This window comes from Salvelinus namaycush, chromosome 3 (genome assembly GCF_016432855.1).
Source record: "Salvelinus namaycush isolate Seneca chromosome 3, SaNama_1.0, whole genome shotgun sequence".
Taxonomy (NCBI): domain Eukaryota; kingdom Metazoa; phylum Chordata; class Actinopteri; order Salmoniformes; family Salmonidae; genus Salvelinus; species Salvelinus namaycush.
Genome location: NC_052309.1, coordinates 36,659,822 through 36,684,227, shown reverse-complemented (window position 1 = coordinate 36,684,227; position 24,406 = coordinate 36,659,822). Strand labels below are relative to the sequence as shown.

At 41.5% G+C, this 24,406-nt stretch overlaps 1 protein-coding gene, 1 long non-coding RNA gene and 1 pseudogene across 3 annotated transcripts; 1 reads left to right on the top strand and 2 right to left on the bottom strand.

The window, feature by feature from the left end:
* The first annotated feature begins 1,847 nt into the window (after nucleotides 1–1,847).
* On the top strand, nucleotides 1,848–7,522 carry LOC120031135 (linker for activation of T-cells family member 2-like). 2 transcript variants are annotated; one of them, XM_038976733.1, is made up of 12 exons: nucleotides 1,848–1,943; nucleotides 3,183–3,287; nucleotides 3,534–3,576; nucleotides 3,828–3,871; nucleotides 4,136–4,181; nucleotides 4,691–4,707; nucleotides 5,406–5,447; nucleotides 5,617–5,647; nucleotides 5,747–5,820; nucleotides 6,279–6,335; nucleotides 6,495–6,563; nucleotides 6,701–7,522. In XM_038976733.1, exons 2-12 carry the CDS (start codon nucleotides 3,185–3,187, stop codon nucleotides 6,730–6,732), a joined length of 558 nt encoding a protein of 185 aa, XP_038832661.1. In that variant the 5' UTR covers nucleotides 1,848–1,943; nucleotides 3,183–3,184; the 3' UTR covers nucleotides 6,733–7,522. The 2 variants fall into 2 exon arrangements, with proteins under 2 accessions (XP_038832661.1, XP_038832669.1); XM_038976741.1 differs by lacking the exon at nucleotides 5,406–5,447.
* A 45-nt stretch (nucleotides 7,523–7,567) lies between these two features.
* Nucleotides 7,568–10,020, bottom strand: LOC120031152. The gene is made up of 3 exons (XR_005473710.1): nucleotides 9,606–10,020; nucleotides 9,178–9,460; nucleotides 7,568–8,989 (listed from the first exon to the last, which is right to left on the bottom strand). It is a non-coding gene; the product is annotated as an uncharacterized LOC120031152 (long non-coding RNA).
* A 163-nt stretch (nucleotides 10,021–10,183) lies between these two features.
* On the bottom strand, nucleotides 10,184–23,258 carry LOC120031128 (annotated as a pseudogene).
* Nucleotides 23,259–24,406: the final 1,148 nt, after the last annotated feature.

Below are 24,406 nucleotides of genomic sequence, written 5' to 3'. Positions count from 1 at the left end.
AAATGGTTTGTTGAGATCGGTGTGGAAGAACTTGACTGGCCTTCACAGAGCCCTGACCTCAACCCCACCGAACACCTTTGGGATGAATTGTAACGCCGACTGCGACCCAGGCCTAATCAGCCAACATCAATGTCCAACCTCACTAATGCTCTCGTGGCTTAATGGAAGCAAGTCTCCGCAGCAATGTTCCAACATCTAGTGGAAAGCCTTCCTAGAAGAGTGGAGGCTGTTGTAGCAGCAAAGGGGGGACCAACTCCATATTAATGCCCATGATTTTGGAATGAGATGTTCGACGAGCACTTTTGGCCATGTAGTGTATCCTTACTTTTACTGAAGCATGACAATTGGTTACTTTTTCCACCTCTGTGTCCTATGGAGCAAAATATACATTTGGTCATATTCACAGATTCACAGGCTATTTTGGGGGCTTTTTATAATTTAAGAATATTCCCTTAAAGGGCAATTCCACCACTTTCAAACTCATTTTCATTATCTCCAGCACAATACCAGTATACATGTGTGAAAATGGTGCAATTCTATGTTTTGTAGAAAAAAATATGAAGTAAAAAAGTTATACTCGATGAGATCATCAAAAGTTTAAAAATTTTTAAAACAGTGCTTTCAAATTCGCGGTGAAGAGGGAGCAATAAAAGCTGTTGCAGGCTTTCAAAATCACTGTTTTGTTTGACTTTTAATCATAAATAAAAAATAAAAAAAACCTTTTTCATGGTATCCAATTGGTAGTTACAGTCTTGTCTCATCGCTGCAACTCCCGTACGGACTCAGGAGAGGCGTGCTTCCTCCAAAACACAACCCAACCAAGCTGACTGCTTCATGACATGATGCCCGCTTAACCCGGAAGCCAGCCACACCAACGTGTCGGAGGAAACACTGTACCCCTTGGCTACCGTGTCAGTGTGCATGCACCCTGCCCTCCACAGGAATCACTAGAGTGTGATGGGACAAGGACATCCCTGCTGGTCAAACCCTCCCCTAATCTGGACGACACTGGGCCAATTGTGCGCCGCCCCATGGGTCTCCTGGTTGCGGCCAGCTGCGACAGAGCCTGGACTCGAACCAGGATCTCTAGTGGCCCAGGTAGCACTGCGATGCAGTGCCTTAGACCACTGCACCACTCAGGAGGCCTTGACTTTTAGTCTTACCCTGTGATGTCACAGAGAAGCAGTTTTAGGACTTTTCTTCTTATCTTTTTTAAAACACAGATCACAGAAACGTGCTGTTTTCACATATGTAAACACTGGTTTGGTACTGGAGACAATAATGAGGTTATGGGGTTAAAAAGGTTAAAAAGTGGCAGAATTGCCTTTTAATTAAGAAAGAGCCAGGGCAGAATTTCCCAAACTTATTGGAGTAGGTATAGCCTATGCCAGCTGGCTTACACCTGTGTAATAATAACCTAATCACATTATAACGGCATCCATTTGGAAACATTTCTCTTTATAAAATTATGTTTTCTCCACAGACTTCTTCATACGCTACAGCAACAGGTGTTTCTCATGCTGTATGGCATTGTATAGTGTTTTTCGTCCCTGGTCCCGGAAGGCCACACAACAGCACCTGCAATGTGAGGACCCCCTAGGATCAGTATTGAAGAGCACTGAAATATGTTTACAATTACAACAAAGCAAATTACAAAGTCCATTTAAAAACCATGTTCTATGTGCATGGGGACTGTCCCTAAAGCAGGCACTGAGGGGTGTCATTTCTTGCAGCCTCGTTAAACCACAGTGATGTAGGGAACCTTTTAGAGGTGGTCCACTAGACTCTCCGTCCAGCCCGCGGATCGAGGCGGATGTGGTAAGGAGTTCAGTTAGAAACAGGAAGCTCTTTCTGCTCTCCCCCTTCACAGCTCTGTTACAGTAGCCTGTCTGCAAGTGGAGCTGTCAGTAAGATGGTGGTGGCCTGAAGAGGCTTTACTAAAGGTGAGAACAACACAATGCATGTATTTCTATTGTCTCATGTTCAAGAGTGTAGGAGCAGCTTGGTTGGGGATAGATAGACTATTTGAAGAGGTTCAATTTCAGAGACGCATCATGTTGTGTTATTGTCATCCTCATAGCAAGGTGAAGACTTAATTGGAATTATATTGGCTTTCAATAATGTATCACATTGTACAACTTCAGGATTCTGCTTTGAAATGTAAAAAATATCAACCAGCAATCATGGAGTCCCCTTGTTCAGTCCGCCAATTTATTTGGTATGATGAAGTTCAGCTGAGTGTGTAAAAAATGATGCTACGGTTTGAGTTTGATGCTAAGGTTTTTAACAATTAAAACAATGTAACTAATTCTGTTGAACTGTATACTCATATATGTTTCAAATCTCTTCTCTTTGGTATATCAATTATAGACCATTCATTAATACTTTATTAGTCTTTATTAGTATTAGTCATGTAGATCATAGTCACTATTTTGTTCAGGGTAAATACACATACAAAATGTATTCCTAAGTGTATTGTTAAGTTTGATCAATACCACGTGTTATGCCTCCACCCTATCTCTATACACTTGGCTTGTATCTACCTTTAATCACAAAATCGGCTATCATTTGCCCTAACCAAACTTTGTTTTATAAAAGCGGAAAGTATTCTTATCTTCTGATGCAGATACTGTATCCCTGAACCAACAGGGGTATTCAATACAATACCAACATCATTCTTCTTTGGACGTTTCAACTTAATAGCATAAGAACATGTCACCCCTCACTGAGTGGGATCAAGACATTACACAATGGTGTTTGGCTATAGCGCTGTGATGACCACACACATCCTGTGGGTAGCTGTGGGCTCAGGTTGTTTACAGGAACACATTACCAATTTCTACCAAATGAGGGGTTTATTTCCAACAGTTTAGTCTTTCTTTCCACTTAGTTTTGGTGCCTACAGAGATGATATGTAAGGAATCATTACACCCTTGGTCAGTATCTGATGAACTTGAGGTCTTTTCATGACAACATTGGGTGAGCAGGAGATTTGTGCTGTTACAGCTGAATAAGGAACAAGTTTGGCCAACACCTGTCAAAGAGAGAAGTTATTTTTAGTGAAAGTGAAAAACAGCAGTAAGCAACTATTATTGGTGAATTAATTATACAGAAGAAAACTATGGAGGATATAAATGAGATCATTCCAAAGGCAAATGCATTGTTGTTTAATTTTCCCATAGGCATGATAGCCATCTTCAGCCTACAAGGAGCTGTCTTGGCCATTGTGTCTGCGGCATCTCTCAGTGTCTTCTCTGCTTTCTGTCTGTGGTGCAGGAGCAAAACCAGTGAGTGGCACTGCATTACAAATTATGACATTTATTACATATTTACTAGGCTACATGTCCCACTAATCAACCTGTAAATCTATTCCAATATCATGAAATCTTCTTAAAGTAAAAATATATTTGCCACGTAGCACTAAAGCTAAATTAAAATACTTAATTTTCTACTTTGACTCGTGAAATAATTTTCTAGATCAATCCGTAGTGTGTGCCGTTGAATTAAAGTGTTCCACTTTTCCTTGTCTGTAGAAATAATACATGAAGAGAATCAAATTTATGACCCTCAAATATTGTAAGTATAACATTAACATAGATATTAAATAACTGATGCACTGTAAGACCAGGCATGATTTTATCGATTATTATAGATAAATAGCATAATATGTAATTCCTAATGTACAATTGAAATGTTCTATAATTCATAAAATAGCCGTTTCTATCTTAACATACATTTTTTAAACTCATGTTGTAAAACAATTTAACCTCACTATTGGCTACTATATGACAACATCATTTTTCATCACGTAACTCTGCCCAACTCAGCCAACGCGAAGGAAGCAGATTTGCAGTAATGCGATCTAAAACAGGTAAAATGACATTGTGATTCATCATACCCTTTGGGGCAGATTCCCGGACAGAACAAGCCTTTTCTACTTAAATTAATACAGAATTTTAAAAAATCTAAAAGGATTTCACAAGTGGCTTCATTATTGTGAATTCCCTTCTCATAGTGAATGACTGAATGCATCTATTTAATATGGTGATGGTTTTTATGGCTATCGTGTGCTGATCAACAGTAAATTATATGTTCTCACTACTGAATCCTTCTTGAATCTCTTGGGCTTTTTTAGTCACACGACCCAACCAGATTATAAGAGAGCTGCCTCCAACACCAGTGTAAGTAGACTACTCATACATTTAGGTCTTATGCCCGTCATGCTTTTGTCTTGTTCCAACATGACAGCTGAAATTACATTTTTTTAGTTCCTTAAAACTGGATGGGTAACAAAATATATACTTGTATAAATATATTTTATACACACGAACAAGAGTTCCTACAGTTGGAGAAAATCTAAAAGAACATTGGAGTTTAGTTTTTAGCTTCCAGCTCACACCTGTTGGTTGTCATGTGTGATGTAATGACCACAGACCCACAGGGCACACACTGGTTGAATCAATGTTGTTTCCACTAATTTCAACAAAATTACGTTGAACCAACGTGGAATAGACGTTGAATTGACGCCTGTGCACAGTGGGGATTTACCCCCTGACCAGATATTGGCCATGGTCTTGTGTTTACCTTAGGTGGCCGCTCAGCACTTTATCTTTGTCTCTAGATAGGCTAATAACAGACAGCAGATATGCAACACTCACAATAAATACTTTAAATGTAATTTATTTTACAGGGAACAAACACCACAAGGTAGGTTTTATTTCATTCTTAATGTCCAGCAGACCTTCCCATTCACTTACAAGGGGTCAGTGCCTAAAGAGTCTGTTGACAAAGCTTATAAACAAAACTGAACCAACTGGACCCAGAATTTGAACAGATTACAAACATTACAGATGTTTCAACATACAGGCAACTGCCAAAAAAAGGAAACACCAACATAAAGTGTCTCAATAGGGCGTTGGGCCCCCAGGAGCCAGATCAGCTTCAATGCACCGTGTCATAGACGCAAGTGTCAGGAACTGATTGGAGGGATGCGACACTATTCTTCCACAAGAAATTCCATAATTTGGTGTGTTGTTTATGGTGGTGGAAAACGCTGTCTCAGGTGCCGCTCCAGAATCTCCCATAAGTGTTTGATTGGGTTGAGATCTGGTGACTGAGACAGCCATGGCATATGGTCTACATCGTTTTCATGCATTGCTCATCAAACCATTCAGTGACCACTCGTGCCCTGTGGATGGGGGCATTGTCATCCTATGGGGGCATAGCCATGATAGCTAAAATAATGGCCTGCCCAGCATTTTTATCCACCCTAAGCATGATGGGATGTTAATTGCTTAATTAACTTTGGAAGCACCTGCTTTCAATATACTTTGTATCCCTCATTTACTCGTGTTTCCATTATTTTGGCAGTTACCTGAAGGTGTTGTATGTGTGTATCTTTACAGTTGTGAATGAGGAGCAAGCGAAGTATCAAAATGTTGCAACAGGTAAATGTTATCTGTTAGTAATTGTATTAGGTATATATTGAATGCCAAAAGTTTCCATTTTGGAAACACAGACCTTTCAATGTGGAAACAGTATCACTAATTCACTACAGTTTTAGCCTGCACCAAATTCCTCAGCACTAACTAAGACTTTTCAATTGTGTTATATTAGCTCAGATGGGAAGCGTTGAACCAACATATGTGTAAGTATCTATCAATGCTTGGTTGCCATTTAATTGTACTTACAATTAATCTGAATTTTAGTTTGCGAAAAATAATACATGTGCTTATTGTTTTTACAGAGATCCAATCCCAGCGTTAGTGTACCAGAATGTTAATGAGAGTACTAATGCAGACACCAGAGATTCAGAAACGGGTAAGTATGATTTATCCAATGACGTGAATACAGTATGTAGGCCTATGTCTATGGTTTTATCAGATGGAATAAAATGTAAAAAACTCAAAACGAACAGATAAACAACCCCCGTCCCTCTCGCCCACTCCCTGGGCCTTTTTATTCATCCAAAACATAAAGAAAAGAAAGATGGGAGGCCCCACCATTGATGCATTTTGTAGAGCCCGTTACTGTAGGGTGATACCCTCTCGGATAATGTAATCTGCTGCTGTTGAAAGTAATGTCAAGCTTCAGCTCAAACCACAACCATCAAAAGGTACAGGCGACACAGTACATGGCAGTCTACATACAGTAACACAATCTAACATCCTCTGAAGACAAGTGTGATCATTTATTCGTATGTGTTCAGATTGTCACTTGCCTTATTTGGATGTCAGAAGTGTTAAGTATCATTTGATAAACATATTTCTACTTTCTAGATGGTGATCAATATGAGAATGTTTTTCCATCTATTGATACAATCAGCCGTGGCTCTGGTATGTACTTTAGAATGACTAAATGTAGGCCTATCCCTCCTTTGAAATGAGCCATATTTATGAAGATCATGTTGCTTTTATGGAAGTTCATTATCTATTTGAAGTAGATTTCTTATATTTTATGTTGAACTAAGATTATTTCCCACCACCTCACAACAGATGGATCAGATTACGAGAACTCTGAATTCCTGGAGCAAGTGAAGATGGGGTTAGAACCGTTAGAGGATGGTAAGTCACCATAGTGCATTACAACGAAGACAACACTTCTGCTATGAACGTAGGATGAATGCACTAATTGTAAGTCGCCATGGATAAATTACTACAATGTAATGAACTAAGACTTGAGACTTCTAATTTCGTCACAGATGAACCAGATTACGTGAACGACACTGACTGATATGGGATCTACATGCTCTACGAGTGGATATCTATGGGAATGGACTTTTCTCTTTTGTTGAGCTGCCTGAATAAATATGAAGTTATAATGATATGTATGTCAATGTGCTATACCAGAGCAATGCCATTTTAGGGTTAATGCCCAAAGTTGTATTACTTCATCAGGAATTCCCTCGAGTCAAAACATGTGAGGAACCATGTACAGCAGGGATGGGCAACTGGCAGCCCATGGATCAATTTCCAAAACTCAGTCAGGGTTTCAATTGACTGTTGAGAGAGAATAGTATAATACACAAGGTTCACTTTTGAAATGTGCACTTGTGCATCAGCAGTTATGTCAGCCACTCAATTAGCCTATGCCAGCAAAATTCTTTTAGATTGGTAAATTAGACTAGCGGCCAGCTATCTAAACTTGTAGTAATCATGTTAAAATTACTGTCCGGGGCCACCATTAAATCATCAGAGATCATATTAACTGCTGTTTGTCTCTACCCTATGGCAAAATGTGAATTACCGAAAATCCACTTAACTGCTGCTACCTCCCCCCCTGTTCGGACTGCATGTATGGATGTGGGTATGCAGACCCGCGAGCCACTGTGGCCCCTCATGAGGAGTTCTAATTTGTGGCCCCCACCCCCATCAATGTTGCCCATCCCTGATGTACAGTATTTTTGATTGTTTGAGTGTTACTGTGTAACTGTCACCATCTAGTGGTACAAAATTAATACGAGACAGCTCCAAATGTAAAAAAAAGTGATTGTCAATGTGTATTATTAAATAAATCCTTACTACAAAACCTTTAAATGTACAACCTCTTTATAGACCAATGTGTTCTGTCAAGTCATAAAAAACATTGATTTATTACAGAAGTGATTTTCAATAGTATTTACATTACAGTTTTTCTCAATTGCTAAAACACAATTTCTGAAACCTTGCTCCATTTCCTGAAAACATTAAACACAAAACCTCATCTTCAAGCACTATTTACATAACCTCTGACTCATCTCGTAAAATGAAACATTCGCCTCAAAACAGTTTTACCTGTGTTCAAAATCAAACACTGCTCTCAAATCATAAACAAAGTGATCAAAATGATATACACTCTCAAGCAGTCAGTAAACAATACACCGAAAAATAGAAAACACATTGTTCAAAACATACAATTCTCAGGGAGAAGTACATTTTTAATCTAAAAAAATACCCATATTTTTCCGTCATTGTCTTTTGATGAACGAAAACCTGTTCTATCATAGTAGCTCAAAATTTATCAGAAATTACTACTCTGCTTTGCTCTTTGGTTTTTTGTTCTTCCTCCTCCTTGTACCCCTATTTTTACAGTACTGTACCCTGCATCTCACAAACTTGTCCTTTGTCTCTGTGATACTGTAATTCTTGTTCTTTGTTGATATGAACCTGCAATCAGTCAAAATCTATTGAGCAGTCAGTACTGTTAATAAATGGAAAGCACAATGTTCAGGGCCATACAATTTGTCCATTGTACAGTATACAGCCTACAATGCACTGTACTACAGTATACAATACTAAAAGGGACAAAAATCAAAGGAGTAAACATGTGATCAATGTGCTTCTACTTGTCTTTGGGCTGGGTCAGGCCAGAGCACTTCGTTGACATCACAAGCAATATTGTCCCTCCTGAGGCAACGGGGGAAGAAGCCTCTTGTGTGCCGTATCCAGCCATGACATGATTTCTCACCTATATCACCACAGGCTAAATCCATGGCTTGCAGCAGATTTACTCTGTGTAGGGTTGTCTATCATACACTTTCCATCTCCAAGAGGAGAAAAACTCCTCAATCGGATTCAGGAAAGGCGAGTATGGAGGGAGGTACAAGTTCATAAACTGCCCATTGATGTTAAACCATTCCCTTACCTGAGCAGCTCGGTGGAAACTGACATTGTCCCACACTATCACATAGGTGGGAATGGGATTCTCATTTAGCTCTTGACCCTGCTGCTCTTGAACCTGCTGCTCAAATAAAATATCTCTTAGATTGGCAATAAATCTTAGAAGGTGCTGGATGTTATATGGCCCGAGTGTAACATGGTGATGTAGAACACCATGGTTGCTGATAGCAGCAGATTGTGACATTGCCACCTCGTTGACCAGGGACTACAACATTGGCCCGCTGTCCAATCATGTTTCGGCCTCTCCTTCTCCTCTTTGTTAGATTGAAGCCTGCTTCATCGACAAAGATGAACTCATGGGGTCTGTCCAAGGATTCCAAGTCAAATATTGTCTGTGTAGAAATACAATATACTGTATGTAGGATTTTGTAAGTCGTACAGACAGTGCTATACTGTAGAGTACAATTAGGCTTCTGATTCACATACATTGTATGTACTGAAGAGTAATGTCATTCACACAGTATGTGTTAGTACTGTAGACAATCTGGATTACAGTAAATGTTTATGAATGTACACTTACTTGCACATACTGAGCTCGATGTTCTTTCACCCTTGGTGAGTTGTGCTCAAAAGGTACTCTGTATACTTGTTTCATTCGCATCCTGTTACGATGGAGGACACGGTCAATTGTGGAAATGCTCACACTGTCGATTCCCTGGAAGTGTGTGTTGTGTTGTATCACTCGTTCCTGGATTTCTCTGAGTCGTATTGCATTATCTTGAAGGACCAGGCCAACTATAACGGCCTCTTGCTCCCGAGTAAATATAGCTGTCCTTCCACCTGCATGTGGCAGCCTTGCAATTCTACAAAAAGTAGTTGTGCAGTTACAAAACATATTCATGCAGTACAATACATACAGTGATTAACTTTACAAATGTCTATTGAAACAGCTGCATCTAGTGTAGTACAGTAAATTTGCAATTACAAAAATACAGTAGTATACTGTACCTGGTCTCTTCTCTGAATGTCCTTACTATGGTGGACACAGAAAATCGGCTCAAATTGGGTTGCAGTCTAAGTCCTGCTTCCCTCACTGTCAGTCCATGGACAAGAACATGGTCTATAACTGTTGCTCGAATTTCATCAGATATTTCCACTCTTTGTCTTCCTCTTCGTCCTCCTCTTCCTCTTTCTTGCCCTCCTCATCCTCTTCGTCGCCCACCTCGCATACGCACTCGTCCTCTCACATTGTTTCCTCTATCCATTCTCAGACTTTCTCCTTCCCACCTTCAACAACCTGTTTGCTCTCTGAACTGGCTTATATTGGTTGTGTCGCATCATTTGAAACAGGTTAAATCAATTTTGAGTGGTTGTGTTCAATCAATGACATGTGTTCTCTGTTTGTATTTGATTGTTGCGACTTGTGTTTACCAGTATGGATGACATGTGCATTAGAGTGCAGAATGTGTTTTGAGAATGAGAATGTGTTTAGAGTTTTGCTGAAAAGTCTAAGTGAGATCTGCAAATTGTGTTTTATCATGTGAAATGGTTTAAGGTATTGACAACAGACTGCATAATTAGCTAAATGAGTCCAGGCAACTGAGAACTTTGTTCAGCCAATGGGTTTTAGTGTTTTAGTAATTGAGAAAAACTGTAACATGCTTGTATAAAATACAAAATGTATTTAACCCAGAAATGTTACATCAAACAACTCCCCAGGACTCTGAGTCAGTCATTTAAGGGTGTCACACAGATTGGTGGAATAGGGTTGTGTTCATTAGGAACGAAACTGCACTGAAACAGGGAAGGACAACCTGGACATGCTCAATACGTAACTCTTATGTTTCCTGTTGCAAAATGTTTAGTTTTCGTAATGAACACAACCCAGGAGAGAGAGAGACAGTGCTGAGAAGATGTGTAGGTGCGGTGTTAGCTGAGATCAGGGGCGGCCGTCTTGCTGCACAGTCGACCCAGGAGGCCTGCCATCTGCAGTAGGGAGTTCACGCCCTCCGCCACCTTCATGTGGGTGTATCCTATCTCCTGAGAAAAGGGACAATACCAAGTAAACAAGGAGAGCGATGCCGAGGCGAAATTGATTAATACTATGGCGTGGCTTACTTTCCTATGCCAAGTTTGGCACTTTTCTGCCATTTTGTTTCACCCAACCAAGATGAGGAAAACAACCAGAGATGTACATAATGTACAGCAACAGAAGTATTGGGACAGTGACACGTTTTGTTGGTTTTGGCTCTATACTCCATCACTTTGGATTTGAAAAGATACGAGGTTAAAGTGCAGTCTGTCAGCTTTAATCGTAGGGTATTTTCATCCATATTGGGTGAACCGTTTAGAAATTACAGCACTTGTTGTACATAGTCCCCTCCATTTTAGGGCAAAAATTCACTAGTAGTAAAAAGTTATGTATTTGGTCCCATATTCCTAGCACGCAATGACTACTTCAAGCTTGTGACTCTCCAAATTTGTTGGATGCATTTGCAGTCTGTTTTGGTTGTGTTTCAGATTATTTCTATTGTAAATAAGAACAGAATGTTTCTAAACACTTCTACATTAATGTGGATGCTACCACGATTACGGATAATCCTGAATTGTGAATGATGAGTGAGAAAGAGCACAAATATCATACCCCCAAGACATGCTAACCTCTCACCATTACTAAAACAGGGGAGATTAGCATTTTTTTTTTGGAGCTCACTGTACAACTGCAAATGTTTTACCATGTCTCTTACCTTGATGAACTCCAACTTGAGATACTCGGACATCTGGAAAGTCTTACACACTCTGAAGATGTTGCCGATTATGTCCTCAGGGGAGTAACCCAGGGCCCACAGCTGCTCAATAATCTAAGGGAGAGGTACACATGAATATTAAATCAGCTATATGGTCCTACTATATATTATAAACTGAGCAGTTATTGATCACTTTAATTAAGAACCATACTTAACGGCTAGAGAAATAAGGGTTATTCATCGAGAGGAATATTATACTCATTCTGTTTGGATTGTTATTGAAAAGTGGATCGCAATACCTTGTAAGCCTCATCAATGCTGGAATTGACACAGTGTTCCAGCATGCTTTTCACCAACAGTGGGTGTGGCTCATCTCACACCTGAACAAAAACCAACAAATTGACTTGTCTTTCCTTTGAAACCCTACGCATTGTCAATTTTGCCTTCTAAAATGACAAAAAAAAGATGGGTTAGGTAACAGAACCGTACCTTGAACACATTTTCACTATTGATGTAGCCAAAACCGGAATTTGTGGATTGTAGGTTATTCAGTGCCTGCTGATGCAAAAAAAAAAAACTCTAGTTATAGTTTCTCATGTCTCAGCCAAACTTTAAATTGGCCCTATGAGAAGCCATGGATCAGGGTTTCTGTGGAGCTGGACAAAGTAACCGGAAAGATTTGAATTTACCAACCCATTAGGATGTCCACCCACAGTGTTCAGAATGACAGAAATCACATTTACATTATGGTAATTTATCTTAACAGAACATGCAACTCCTGTAATGAAGCAGCCAATAAAACATCCTTTTCAAACACTTCCCAAAATGCAATTTGCAGGAAAACACCATTCTAAACAGTGCACCTGATGCAAGCGGTTCCATATGTGATAGAGATGAAAATCTCTGTTAGAAACTTAGAAAGAGGGGGACTCTAACGATACAACAACTATGATGGGTTGTTAATATGACTACCGTAGGATTGTGCCTTTGGCTCATGGACAACGAAAGAAAGTTATGAAAACCAAATAGGACAGGAGAGAAATGCTGGTTTCAAGTCTATAAAATAATTGCCTCCACGTTTCTATGGTCGAATTGAAGCACGGTAAGACATGCCTCATAATATGAAGTATACTGCCTCCAGCTCAAGTTCCAAAGTGGTGTGTGACGCGCTGATAGCCTGCCTACCGTTTCCTATGCACTTGAATGGTGAATGGGAGGCGTGCTTCAATTACCAGTTGGGAAAGAAAAAGAGCTATTTAATCGAGGTTATCAAAATTGTTCTCAACACGCGATTGCATTTAGAATTGTTGCGCAATAACTGGCCTGATAAAAGCACGTTTCACTCCAGCAGCAAGGAGCTGAGGAGCTGCAGCAGCGCTGTCTGACAAGTGATATTCCGCTCTGTATGCTGTGCGTGTGATAAATAAGATACATGACAACTAACGGAAATACACACGCCCCAATTGAATTCCCCAAAATGTTGCTCATTAATCAAGAGACCGATAAGCTTGACTGTCAAATGTATTTCCATTGACTAATATTTCCATCAATGAATGAAAAGCATTATTTTGCAATGGGATTGTTTTTTTCTCCCGGTCAATTTGTCCGGCAAAAAGCCGCAAACCCTCCCATGGATAGACACAGTGTTCAACAAACTTGATATTTTAAAATGGGTAACTTGTTGACACCAAAACTTCCAAATACATTTCCAATCTAGTTGGAATGGTAACAAGAAGGCTATTCTCATGGAACCCTTAGTGTCAACATGGAGGACAGTTGGCCCTTTTCCCCCACCTGTCTCATGTCTCCCTGGGCGGTGAAGATGATGGCCTCCAGGCCGTCATTGCTGGTGACCAGGTTCTCCCTCTCCACCACCTCCAGCAGACGCGTCATGACCCGCTCGTCCCTCAGCTTGGTGTTGCGCAAGACCGCGCAGCGTGACTGGATGGGCTCTGTGGAGGAAGGGGCAGAGCATCACGGAGGACCATCAGGACAGAGAAAAGACAACGTGACTGGATGGGCTCTGTGGAGGAAGGGGCAGAGCAACACGGAGGACCATCAGGACAGAGAAAAGACAACGTGACCTTACACTTGGGTTCCTATTCAATACGACAGCATTATTGTATTGTACGGTTAGGACCCTCACCGATGATCTTGTCGGAGGCGTTGCACACCAGAGCGAAGCGTGTGGTTTTAGAGTAGATCTCCATGGTCCTCCACAAGGCCTGCTGGGCTCTGTCTGTCATGCTGGAGACACAAGAACAGCCTTTACATACACAGCCATTATAGGTACACTAGATCAGCTTAGCTGTCGTGACCCTCAGGGGGTCTTACCTGTTAGCCTCATCCAGGATGATGATCTTGTGTCTCCCTTTAGGGAGGGTGACTTTCTGCTGGGCAAACATCTTGATCTTCTTTCAAACTACATCGATGCCTCTGAGGAAGATGGATGACAATGTGGTGGTGTAGGCTTCACTTTCTAAAGCAACATGATTTTAACCCGAAATGCAGCTCCTGGACTCACAGGTTGTGCACTTAAAGGAAAGACTCACCCATTTTTGATTTGTTATCGTATTTGTGCATCTCTATGTAAGAATGGTGTTCATCGACTACAGCTCAGCCTTCAACACCATAGTGCCCTCCAAGCTCATGACTAAACTTTGGGTCTGAACCCCGCCCTGTGCAACTGGGTCCTGGACTTCCTGACGGACGGGCCGGGCCCAAGTGGTGAAGGTAGGCAACAACACCTCCACCAAGCTGAACCTCAACACGGGGGCACGTGTTCAGCCCCCTCCTATACTCCCTGACCACCCATGACTGCGTGGCCACACACAAGTCTCCAATTCAATCATCAAGTTTGCTGACAACACAACAGTGGTAGGCCTGCCTGATTACCAACGACAAGACAGCCTACAGGGAGAAGGTGAGTGCCTTGGCGGAGTGGTGCCAGTAAAATAACCTCTCCCTCAACGACAACGTGGACTGCAGGAGAAAGGAGAGGGCGTGCCCCCATCCACATCGACGGGGCCTCAGTGGAGAGGGTCAAAAGCTTAAAGTTCCTCGGTGTGCACATCACTGACGACCTGAAATGGTCCCTTCACACAGATAGTGTGGTGAAGGCACAACATCACCTATTCGGTTTGGCACCTAAGACCCTTGCGAACCTTTAGCGAGGAACTATTGAGAGCATCCTGTCGGGTTGCATCACCGCCTGGTACGGCAAATGCACCATCCGCAACTGCAGGGCTCTCCAGAGGGGGGTGCAGTCAGCCCAAGGCATCATCAGGCGCACACTGCCTGCCCTCCAGGACATCTACAGCACCCGGTGTCACAGGAAGGCCAAGAAGATCATCAAGGACCTCAGCCACCCAAGTCAAAGCCTGTTCACCCCACTACCATCTAGAAAGTAGAGAGTACAGGTGACCGAGAGGTTGATAAACAGCTTCTAACTCCAGGCAATCAGATTGTTAAACAGTCACCACTAGCCGACTACCACCCGGTACTCTACCCTGCACCTTAGAGACCGCAGCCTACATAATCATTGAACACTGGTCACATTAATAATGTTTACATACTGTTCTACCCACTTTATTTGTATACTGTATTCTAGTCATGGCTCATCCTATATAACTATTGCTATACACACACACACACCTTTTCTATTCACATACTGTCCATACACACCATTCATATACATATACACCGAGTGCACAAAACATTAGGAACACGTTCCTTATATTGAGTTACACCCCCCTTTGCCCTCAGAACAGCCTCAATGTGTCAGGGCATGGACTCTACAAGGTGTCAAAAGCATTCCGCAGGGATGCTGGCCCATGTTGATTCCAATGCTTCCCACAGCTGGATGTCATTTGGGTAGTGGACCATTCTTGATACACAGGGTTAACTGTTGAGTGTGAAAAACCCAGCAGTGTTGCAGTTCTTGACACACTCACACCGGTGCGCCTGGCACCTACTACCGTACCCCATTCAAAGACACAGAAATATTTTGTCTTGCTCATTCACCCTCTGAATGGCACACACACAATTCATGTCTCAATTGTCTTAAGGCTTAAAAATAATGATTTAACCCGTCTCCTCCCCTTCATCAACACTGATTGAAGTGGATTTAACAAGCGACATCAATAAGATATCATAGCTTTCACCTGGTCTGTCTGTCATGGAAAGAGCAGGTGTTCCTAACGTTTTGTACACTCAGGACCGGAATCTAATTTCGTGCAATTCTATCCATTTGGCTATGGGGTTTTGTACTGTGTATTTATATACGGTATTCTTGACATAGCTCCTAATATTTCTACTACTGTACATTGCATTTTAGCTACAGCGTTTATGCACACTGCATATTTATTGATATAGAGCAGATGTCAAGAATCCAGTATCTACTGCTGTACATATCATTCCTACTATATCTTGTGTAAATTAATTTGGTGTAGATACATATAGATTGCATTTGGATTACTGTTACAGTGCTATTTGTGTTGTTAATTGGATTCGTTCTGACATGTTTTAAAACCTTTTTAGATTACGTGTGTATTGTTTTCTATTGCTGGGTATTGATTTTGATTAATACAATTTATTTAAAGCCCATATGGGCTTACAAGACACTACTAGAACCAGTATTAGTACTACACTGTTGGAACTAGAAACAAGCATTTCACTGCACCTGAGAAACATCTGCAAATCTGTGTATGCGACCAATAGACTTTGATTTGACCTCTGAGCGATGTTATATTAATTCCCGGGGTCATTTCATGGATTCACGTGTATCTAAGCTATTCAAGCAGACAGAAATAAAGCTAGTATAATGATGAAAAAATGCACCATAAATGCACGTATTTATGCCTGCTTGAACGGAGAATAGCTCAGTTACACGTGAAAACATGAAATGACCCCGGGAATCTATAGAACGCCGCGCAGCGGTACACAAATACGATATAACATTCAAAATGGGTGAATCTTTCCTTTAAGTATGCCAGTGTGACATTTTTCATGGCAGACATCACTTGCTCTCACCTGTCATTGGAAGCATTCAGTTCCTGGACAGCATCTTTCATGGCTGGGCCTAGAAGAGTTCGCGCCAAACACAGAATACTAGTGGTCTTTCCTGTACCGGGGGGACCCTATAGTAACGATACTTATGTTTAAAAGAGAGGTTCCATATGAAAGATGGCATAACATTACTCCGCTGCACCAACATGTCAGTATGTAATATCAAACCGTTATGATGAAAGAATGAATTGGGTCAGTCACTCACTGCAATAATGATGTTGGGTACATTTCCCTCTCTGGCAAACACCTATAAGAGAGAAGGAAAAAAAAAAATCATAGTTAGCTATTATTTATCAAAAATATTATTGAAACTTAAAATATTGAGGATACTTTACCTCCAATCTGCTAACAGTCTCCTCGTTGCCTACTATTTCATTCAACTTCAATGGTCTGTATTTTTCAACCCTGTGAAATATTCAGAACAAGCATAACTATCAGCAACTAGCTTTGATGGCAACTAAGCGAGTCCCAACAGACTCACTTCATTGCCACCAAAGCCAATCAACAAGCAATTCATAGTGATTTACACAATTACTTGGACTAGTAGCGCTAGCTGTTGCTCCAATGAGATGCTTAGAACGTAACATTACATAGCTACATTACATTACAACGCTAGCTAACTGGTTACTTTTTGAGAGTCATGCATAATGGCTGTTTTCATAGCTAATATAAATGTTAGTGCTATTAGCTAGCTAGCAACAATGCTAGGATCTTACGTGGTGGAACTAAGACTTGAAACATGAAGCTAATCGATCCCTGTCGAGGGAGGAGCTGATTTTTTGTATATTACATTTTTTTAATGACTATAACATTTGTTGGCACCTTCAATTCTTGTACTTTCTCATATTTCAACACGGCTGCTCAGGCAAATTTGCGGAACTACTAAACTTGGAACCAATCAGAACTCCCCTACATACCCCTTGTGATGAAGGCAGCCAATGGCCTGCTTCTATCTACAATGCTAGCTAGCTCCCAGACTGAAATAAGATTTATTTTATTTTATTCAACTGCACTTGAAATATGCAGCATGCAATACGAATTGTCTTGATCATATGAAGAGGTAACTCAGTTGACGATTTAGCCAATTTAATGAAAGCTAGTCAATGTTACAGACTAGCCAGCTACTGTAAATGTTAATTTGTGTTTGATTAGCTAACGCTCTATCAGTGCATTTAAATGCTTAAATCATGTTTTGGCATGATTATATGTCTCGTTTCAAGTAACCAGCTGCAGGCTTAAAGAAACATTCAATCATATACTTTGCATTGAAACACAAATAAAAGCATGTAGATAGATGTGCGTGTCATGCATACTAGAATATAGGTTTTAAAACGACAGCTGCATTTGCTTATTAGTCAATACATATGACATAGCCCACAAATATAGCATATATTGTAATACAATATATATATATATAAAAAAAAACAGTTTGATTTCTAAACCAGATGAATTCTCAAATAGCAGCTGCCCAATACTGTGAACGCTGCGTGTAACACATCCGGTATCAGGATAAATAGAAAAGCAAGGTCTGCTAACTTTCTTTCATTATGTTTAATTACCGCAAGCAACGAATGGCAAATGCAATTTTCGTATATACGGGTTCACTGTATCTCCGCGCAGGGTATATCAGGGAACTGGCAGGAAGTACGTAAACAGCTGTTCTTATACCGTGATGACGTAGTTCCAACGCGTCTGTTGGCCTATCACAGTAGAGGCTGAGCGCGGTTTAGACTTTGCCCAGCCTATCACCGTTACTCAGACTGGTCCCCTTCTTTCAGATGTCCGCATCTGGTCGTTGTGTAGATTAGATCCGTTTTGTGTCTGTCGATTCTACACTGAAACAGTTCCTAATATGGTATTGTCCAGTAATCTAACCTCCCTGGTTGGCCTAGAGAGATGCACCCCTCCCCTCTCCAGATTGACCACAGTTTTTATGGCCTGTGTTGGTCAGTCCTTACACACATCTGTATTGTTTGTGTGTGTGTGTAACAAAACAATATGCTAGCAGGCTATAGTGCATAAACATAAATCCTAACAATACCATCGTGGGCATGCATAATGTTGGATGCATTGGAATATAAAGTATGGAGAATGATAGAGGCTGTAGGATTATATACTGTAAAAGCAGTTGAGGAAATAAATGTTTGAGTTTCAAATACTAAATGTTCAGTGAAATGTGAGTATATTTAGGTGGTTTAGATCAGGGTTACACAAACTTGGCCCTGCTCCCCCGTGCTTGTTTTGTTTTTTGCCCTAGCATTACACAGCTGATTCAAATAATCAAAGCTTGATGGTAAATTGGTTATTTGAGTCAATGTAGCTGACTGATGTAGAGACATTTACATTTGAGTAATTTAGCAGATGCTTATCCAGAACGACTTACAGGTGGAACTAAGGCACAGACCGTCTTCACCTAGTTGGCTCAGGGATTCGAAACAGGCAAATGCATGTGGTCTAAATGGTGACAGCAGGGCTAGTTCAAACTGCAGTAGGATGGTTCTCCTGACAGGTGAATTAATCAGCCCATGGTTGATCTCTGGGAGTAGGACACAGGAGAGCTGAATAGATCATGTAAGACAAGAATGAATGAAAGAAATCATCACAGCAAAGGAATGTAGTTTGTGAGCTAGAAAACTAACATCCTGACAGTCTGAGGCAGGGCGCTCTGCAATCATCCTACTATTGACAAGGATAATGTGGCATTTCTTATTTGTCAGTATGAATGAAATGAGTGGGTCCTGCCTTGGTGACTGTAGTAGATTTACACTACTTGTCCTATAGGTTTTTGTAGTCTTCAATTATTACTTGGAATAAACTGAAAGCTAAAACACTCCTTGTCCCAGAATGACATGCTAGCTAGTGATAAATCTATCTGCTCCCGCTAGCTAGCAACACATCTGCTTGTTGTAACTAGCAAGCTAGCTACATTACTAAAAGCTTGCTGTGTTCTAAGTTGGGAGTCATTTTACAGCTTGCATTGATGGTATCACATTTATATATCTATATTGAACAAAAATATAAAATGCAACAATTTCAAAGATTTTACTGAGTTACAGTTCATATAAAAGCAAATCAGTTAATTGAAATAAATAAATTAGGCCCTAATCTATGGATTTCACATGACTGAGAATACAGATATGGATCTGTTGGTCACAGATACCTTTTAAAAAAAAGGTAGGAACATGTATCACAAAACCAGTTAGTATCTGGTGTGACCACCATTTGCCTCACGCAGCGCAACACATCTCCTTTGCATAGAGTTGATCAGCCTGTTGATTGTGGCCTGTGGAACGCTGTCCCACTCTTCCATGGCTGTGCGAAGTTGCTGGATATTGGCAGGAACTGGAATATGCTGTCGTACACGTCGATCCAGAGCATCCCAAACGTGCTCAATTGGTGACATGTCTGGTGAGTATGCAGGCCATGGAAGAACTGGGACATTGTCAGCTTCCAGGAATTGCATACAGATCCTTGCGACATGCATTAACATGAAACATGAGGTGATGGATGAATGGCACGATAATGGGCCTCAGGATCTCGTCACGGTATCTCTGTGCATTCAAATTGCCATCAATAAAATGAAATTGTGTTCGTTGTCCGTAGCTTATGCCTGCCCATACCATAACCCCACCATGGGGCACTCTCTTCACAACGTTGACATCAGCAAACCGCTCGCCGACACGTCGTCATACACACTGTCTTGGAATAAACTGAAAGCTACAGTTGAAACCCTGGATTTCTCCAGCGTGCCAGAAGCCCACTGACTTCTACAGTGCTCATTTGCCCACTGAAGAAGTCGGTTAAGTCACCTAACTGCAGTCGGGACGATGAGCTCCCCGAAGCGGTTTCTGACAGTTTTTGCAGAAATTCTTCAGTTGAGCTAACCCACAGTTTCATCAGCTGTCAGGGTGGCTGGTTTCAGGCATTTTTTTATTTTACCTTTATTTAACTGGGCAAGTCAGTTAAGAACAAATTCTTATTTTCAATGACGGTGGGTTAACTGCCTTGTTACTGCCTCCTACCTTGTCAGCTCGGGGATTTGATCTTGCAACCTTTCGGTTACTAGTCAAACACTCTAACCACTAGGCTACCTGCCACCACAATCCCACAGGTGAAGAAGCCAGATATGGAGGTCCTGGGTTGGCATGGTTACACGTGGTCTGCGGTTGTGAGGCCAGTTGTGGACATACTGACAAATTCTCTCAAACGACATTGGAGGTGGCTTATGGTAGAAAAATGAACATTCAATCCTCTGGCAACAGCTAGGGTGTACATTCGTGCAGTCAGCATGGCAATTGCATGCTCCTTCAAAACTTGAGACATCTGTGGCATTGTGTTGTGTGTGTTGTGCATCTGTGGCATTGTGCACATTTTAGAGTGGCTTTTATCGTCCCAACACAAGGTGCACCTGTGTAATGAGCATGCTGTTTAATCAGCTTCTTGATACGCCACACCGGTCAGGTGGGTGGATTGGCAAAGGAGAAATACTCACTAACAGGGATGTAAACACATTTGTGCACAGCATTTTAGAGAAATAAACTTTTTGTGCATATGGAACATTTCTGGGATCTTTTATTTCAGCTCATGAAACATGGGACCAACACTTTACATGCTGCGCTTATACACTGCTCAAAAAAATAAAGGGAACACTTAAACAACACAATGTAACTCCAAGTCAATCACACTTCTGTGAAATCAAACTGTCCACTTAGGAAGCAACACTGATTGACAATAAATTTAACATGCTGTTGTGCAAATGGAATAGACAAAAGGTGGAAATTATAGGCAATTAGTAAGACACCCCCAAAAAAGGAATGGTTCTGCAGGTGGTGACCACAGACCACTTCTCAGTTCCTATGCTTCCTGGCTGATGTTTTGGTCACTTTTGAATGCTGGCGGTGCTTTCACTCTAGTGGTAGCATGAGACGGAGTCTACAACCCACACAAGTGGCTCAGGTAGTGCAGTTCATCCAGGATGGCACATCAATGCGAGCTGTGGCAAAAAGGTTTGCTGTGTCTGTCAGCGTAGTGTGTCCAGAGCATGGAGGCGCTACCAGGAGACAGGCCAGTACATCAGGAGACGTGGAGGAGGCCGTAGGAGGGCAACAACCCAGCAGCAGGACCGCTACCTCCGCCTTTGTGCAAGGAGGTGCACTGCCAGAGCCCTGCAAAATGAACTCCAGCAGGCCACAAATGTGCATGTGTCTGCTCAAACGGTCAGAAACAGACTCCATGAGGGTGGTATGAGGGCCCGACGTCCACAGGTGGGGGTTGTGCTTACAGCCCAACACCGTGCAGGACGTTTGGCATTTGCCAGAGAACACCAAGATTGGCAAATTCGCCACTGGCGCCCTGTGCTCTTCACAGATGAAAGCAGGTTCACACTGAGCACATGTGACAGACGTGACAGAGTTTGGAGACGCCGTGGAGAACGTTCTGCTGCCTGCAACATCCTCCAGCATGACCGGTTTGGCGGTGGGTCAGTCATGGTGTGGGGTGGCATTTATTTGTGGGGCCGCACAGCCCTCCATGTGCTCGCCAGAGGTAGCCTGACTGCCATTAGGTACCGAGATGAGATCCTCAGACCCCTTGTGAGACCATATGCTGACACATGCACATTTGTGGCCTGCTGGAGGTCATTTTGCAGGGCTCTGGCAGTGCACCTCCTTGCACAAAGGCGGAGGTAGCGGTCCTGCTGCTGGGTTGTTGCCCTCCTACGGCCTCCTCCACGTCTCCTGATGTACTGGCCTGTCTCCTGGTAGCGCCTCCATGCTCTGGACACTACGCTGACAGACACAGCAAACCTTTTTGCCACAGCTCGCATTGATGTGCCATCCTGGATGAACTGCACTACCTGAGCCACTTGTGTGGGTTGTAGACTCCGTCTCATGCTACCACTAGAGTGAAAGCACCGCCAGCATTCAAAAGTGACCAAAACATCAGCCAGGAAGCATAGGAACTGAGAAGTGGTCTGTGGTCACCACCTGCAGAACCATTCCTTTTTTGGGGGTGTCTTACTAATTGCCTATAATTTCCACCTTTTGTCTATTCCATTTGCACAACAGCATGTTAAATTTATTGTCAATCAGTGTTGCTTCCTAAGTGGACAGTTTGATTTCACAGAAGTGTGATTGACTTGGAGTTACATTGTGTTGTTTAAGTGTTCCCTTTATTTTTTTGAGCAGTGTATTTTTGTTCAGTGTAAATAGTTAGATTACAAATAAATAAAAATGGCTTATCTGATAGCAGTTTCTCGAGATGCCACCAGCTGTCTACTACCTTCGATTTGGATAACGTAATTGGCAGACGTGATCAGCAGATAATACCGTGGATATTACACGAGTTTTGTTTGGTTTACAGTTTAGTATTCGGTGGCGTTTGTCTGTCCAACTAGCGAACATAAATGTAAGTATTTTGAAAAGAAATTGCAATAATTTACTTTGCCAACAAACAGATGTGTTCAGAAGAAATAAATATACACAATATGTAAAAAACAGCTCTTTCCTCGACACAGCTCGATCATCTCGAAAACGAAAGAAGCTAGCTTGATACGGCCCACCACCTACCTACTCAAATGATCCATTACCACTGCTAGCTAGCCATGATGAGCCATTGAAGTCCTCTAATAAATACAAAAATACTGCAACTAACTAGCTTGTAAATCTTGCCATGGCAGATCATATCCATTGCTATTTGAGTCCGCTAATAAATACAAAAATACTGCAACTAACTAGCTTGTAAACGTCACCATGGCAGCTCATATCCATTGCTTGACACTTTCGCAGTGGCCTCATCTTTCTTCTGTTTGAATTTGCTCAGCATCTGCCTCATTCATCGCCACGTCCATGTTTTCGGCTGTAGTTCTTCCCGCCACGGCAGGAACCAAACAACTGGCGCTAAACTGACGTCATTTCCTTGAAGATGCTAGCTGTCCTCCATCAGTAGATTTTTAGCCAACCGGTTGTATGGCCAGACATCGAACAACACAGTGGACCAAAGCTACGCCAAAAACCTGGCTTTGAGACATCGCATGTGTGTGATTGATTCAACATTGATGCCAAACTGAACTCAGCAATACGAGATGGCTGTTACAAAGAGGATTTGCTCCGGGTCACCCAGGTAAGATCGCTTGCGCATCACTACGATCTGTCAAGCTAGTTAGAGTGAGGAATGTCAAAATCTCAGTTAGTTGTTCCATGATGTCAAATCATCACAAAATGGAGGCATACACCCTATATTGTTCAAAGATGCCACCCCTAATTTTTGTCCCACGCTTTTGGCAATGATCTGGGATATCCCATTCGAAATGGCTGGGTGGAATGAAACATCATGCAGCATCAGGACCATTCCTAAAGAGACGATCACACGCCCTTGCGTCATACACAGGGATAGGTCAATGTAGACTATGTATCTCTCTATATTGTGTACGCACTTATGTATCTATTATTTCGGAGAGAAATAAATCAACTGATGATGGTTTGATTTGCATTTTGCAATGTGCACTTTAGGAGGGCTATGCCTACTCACCACTGTCCAAGTTATTGTAGGCGTCACCACTACGCAGGCCCATTGTAGTATAATTAAAACAGCAATTATTATAGATTGTATTAAATCAACACCCGTTGTACAGTACATTTAGCCTACATCGATCCTAAGTGGGAGAGAAGTAGCCTATTGTATTTAGAAAATAGGCTAGGGAAGACAGCCAATAGGCCTATTCATTGTTGTGTTTTTATAATATTTAATTTGGGTTTCTCTCAATAAGATGCCATGTACAACAGAATACCACGCATTATTCATTAGATTAATGTATGACGATTTTAATACAAAATAATGACGCATTAATTGCCTTAAAATAATGATAGTCTACAAAAAAAAAAAATCTGAGAAATTACTAGTTAATTTTTGCACTGATCCACCATTACACTAATCAGAGACCACCATTTCACAATTCATAAGCAATACTAGACAAACTAGTATGTGACTCACAGGTGC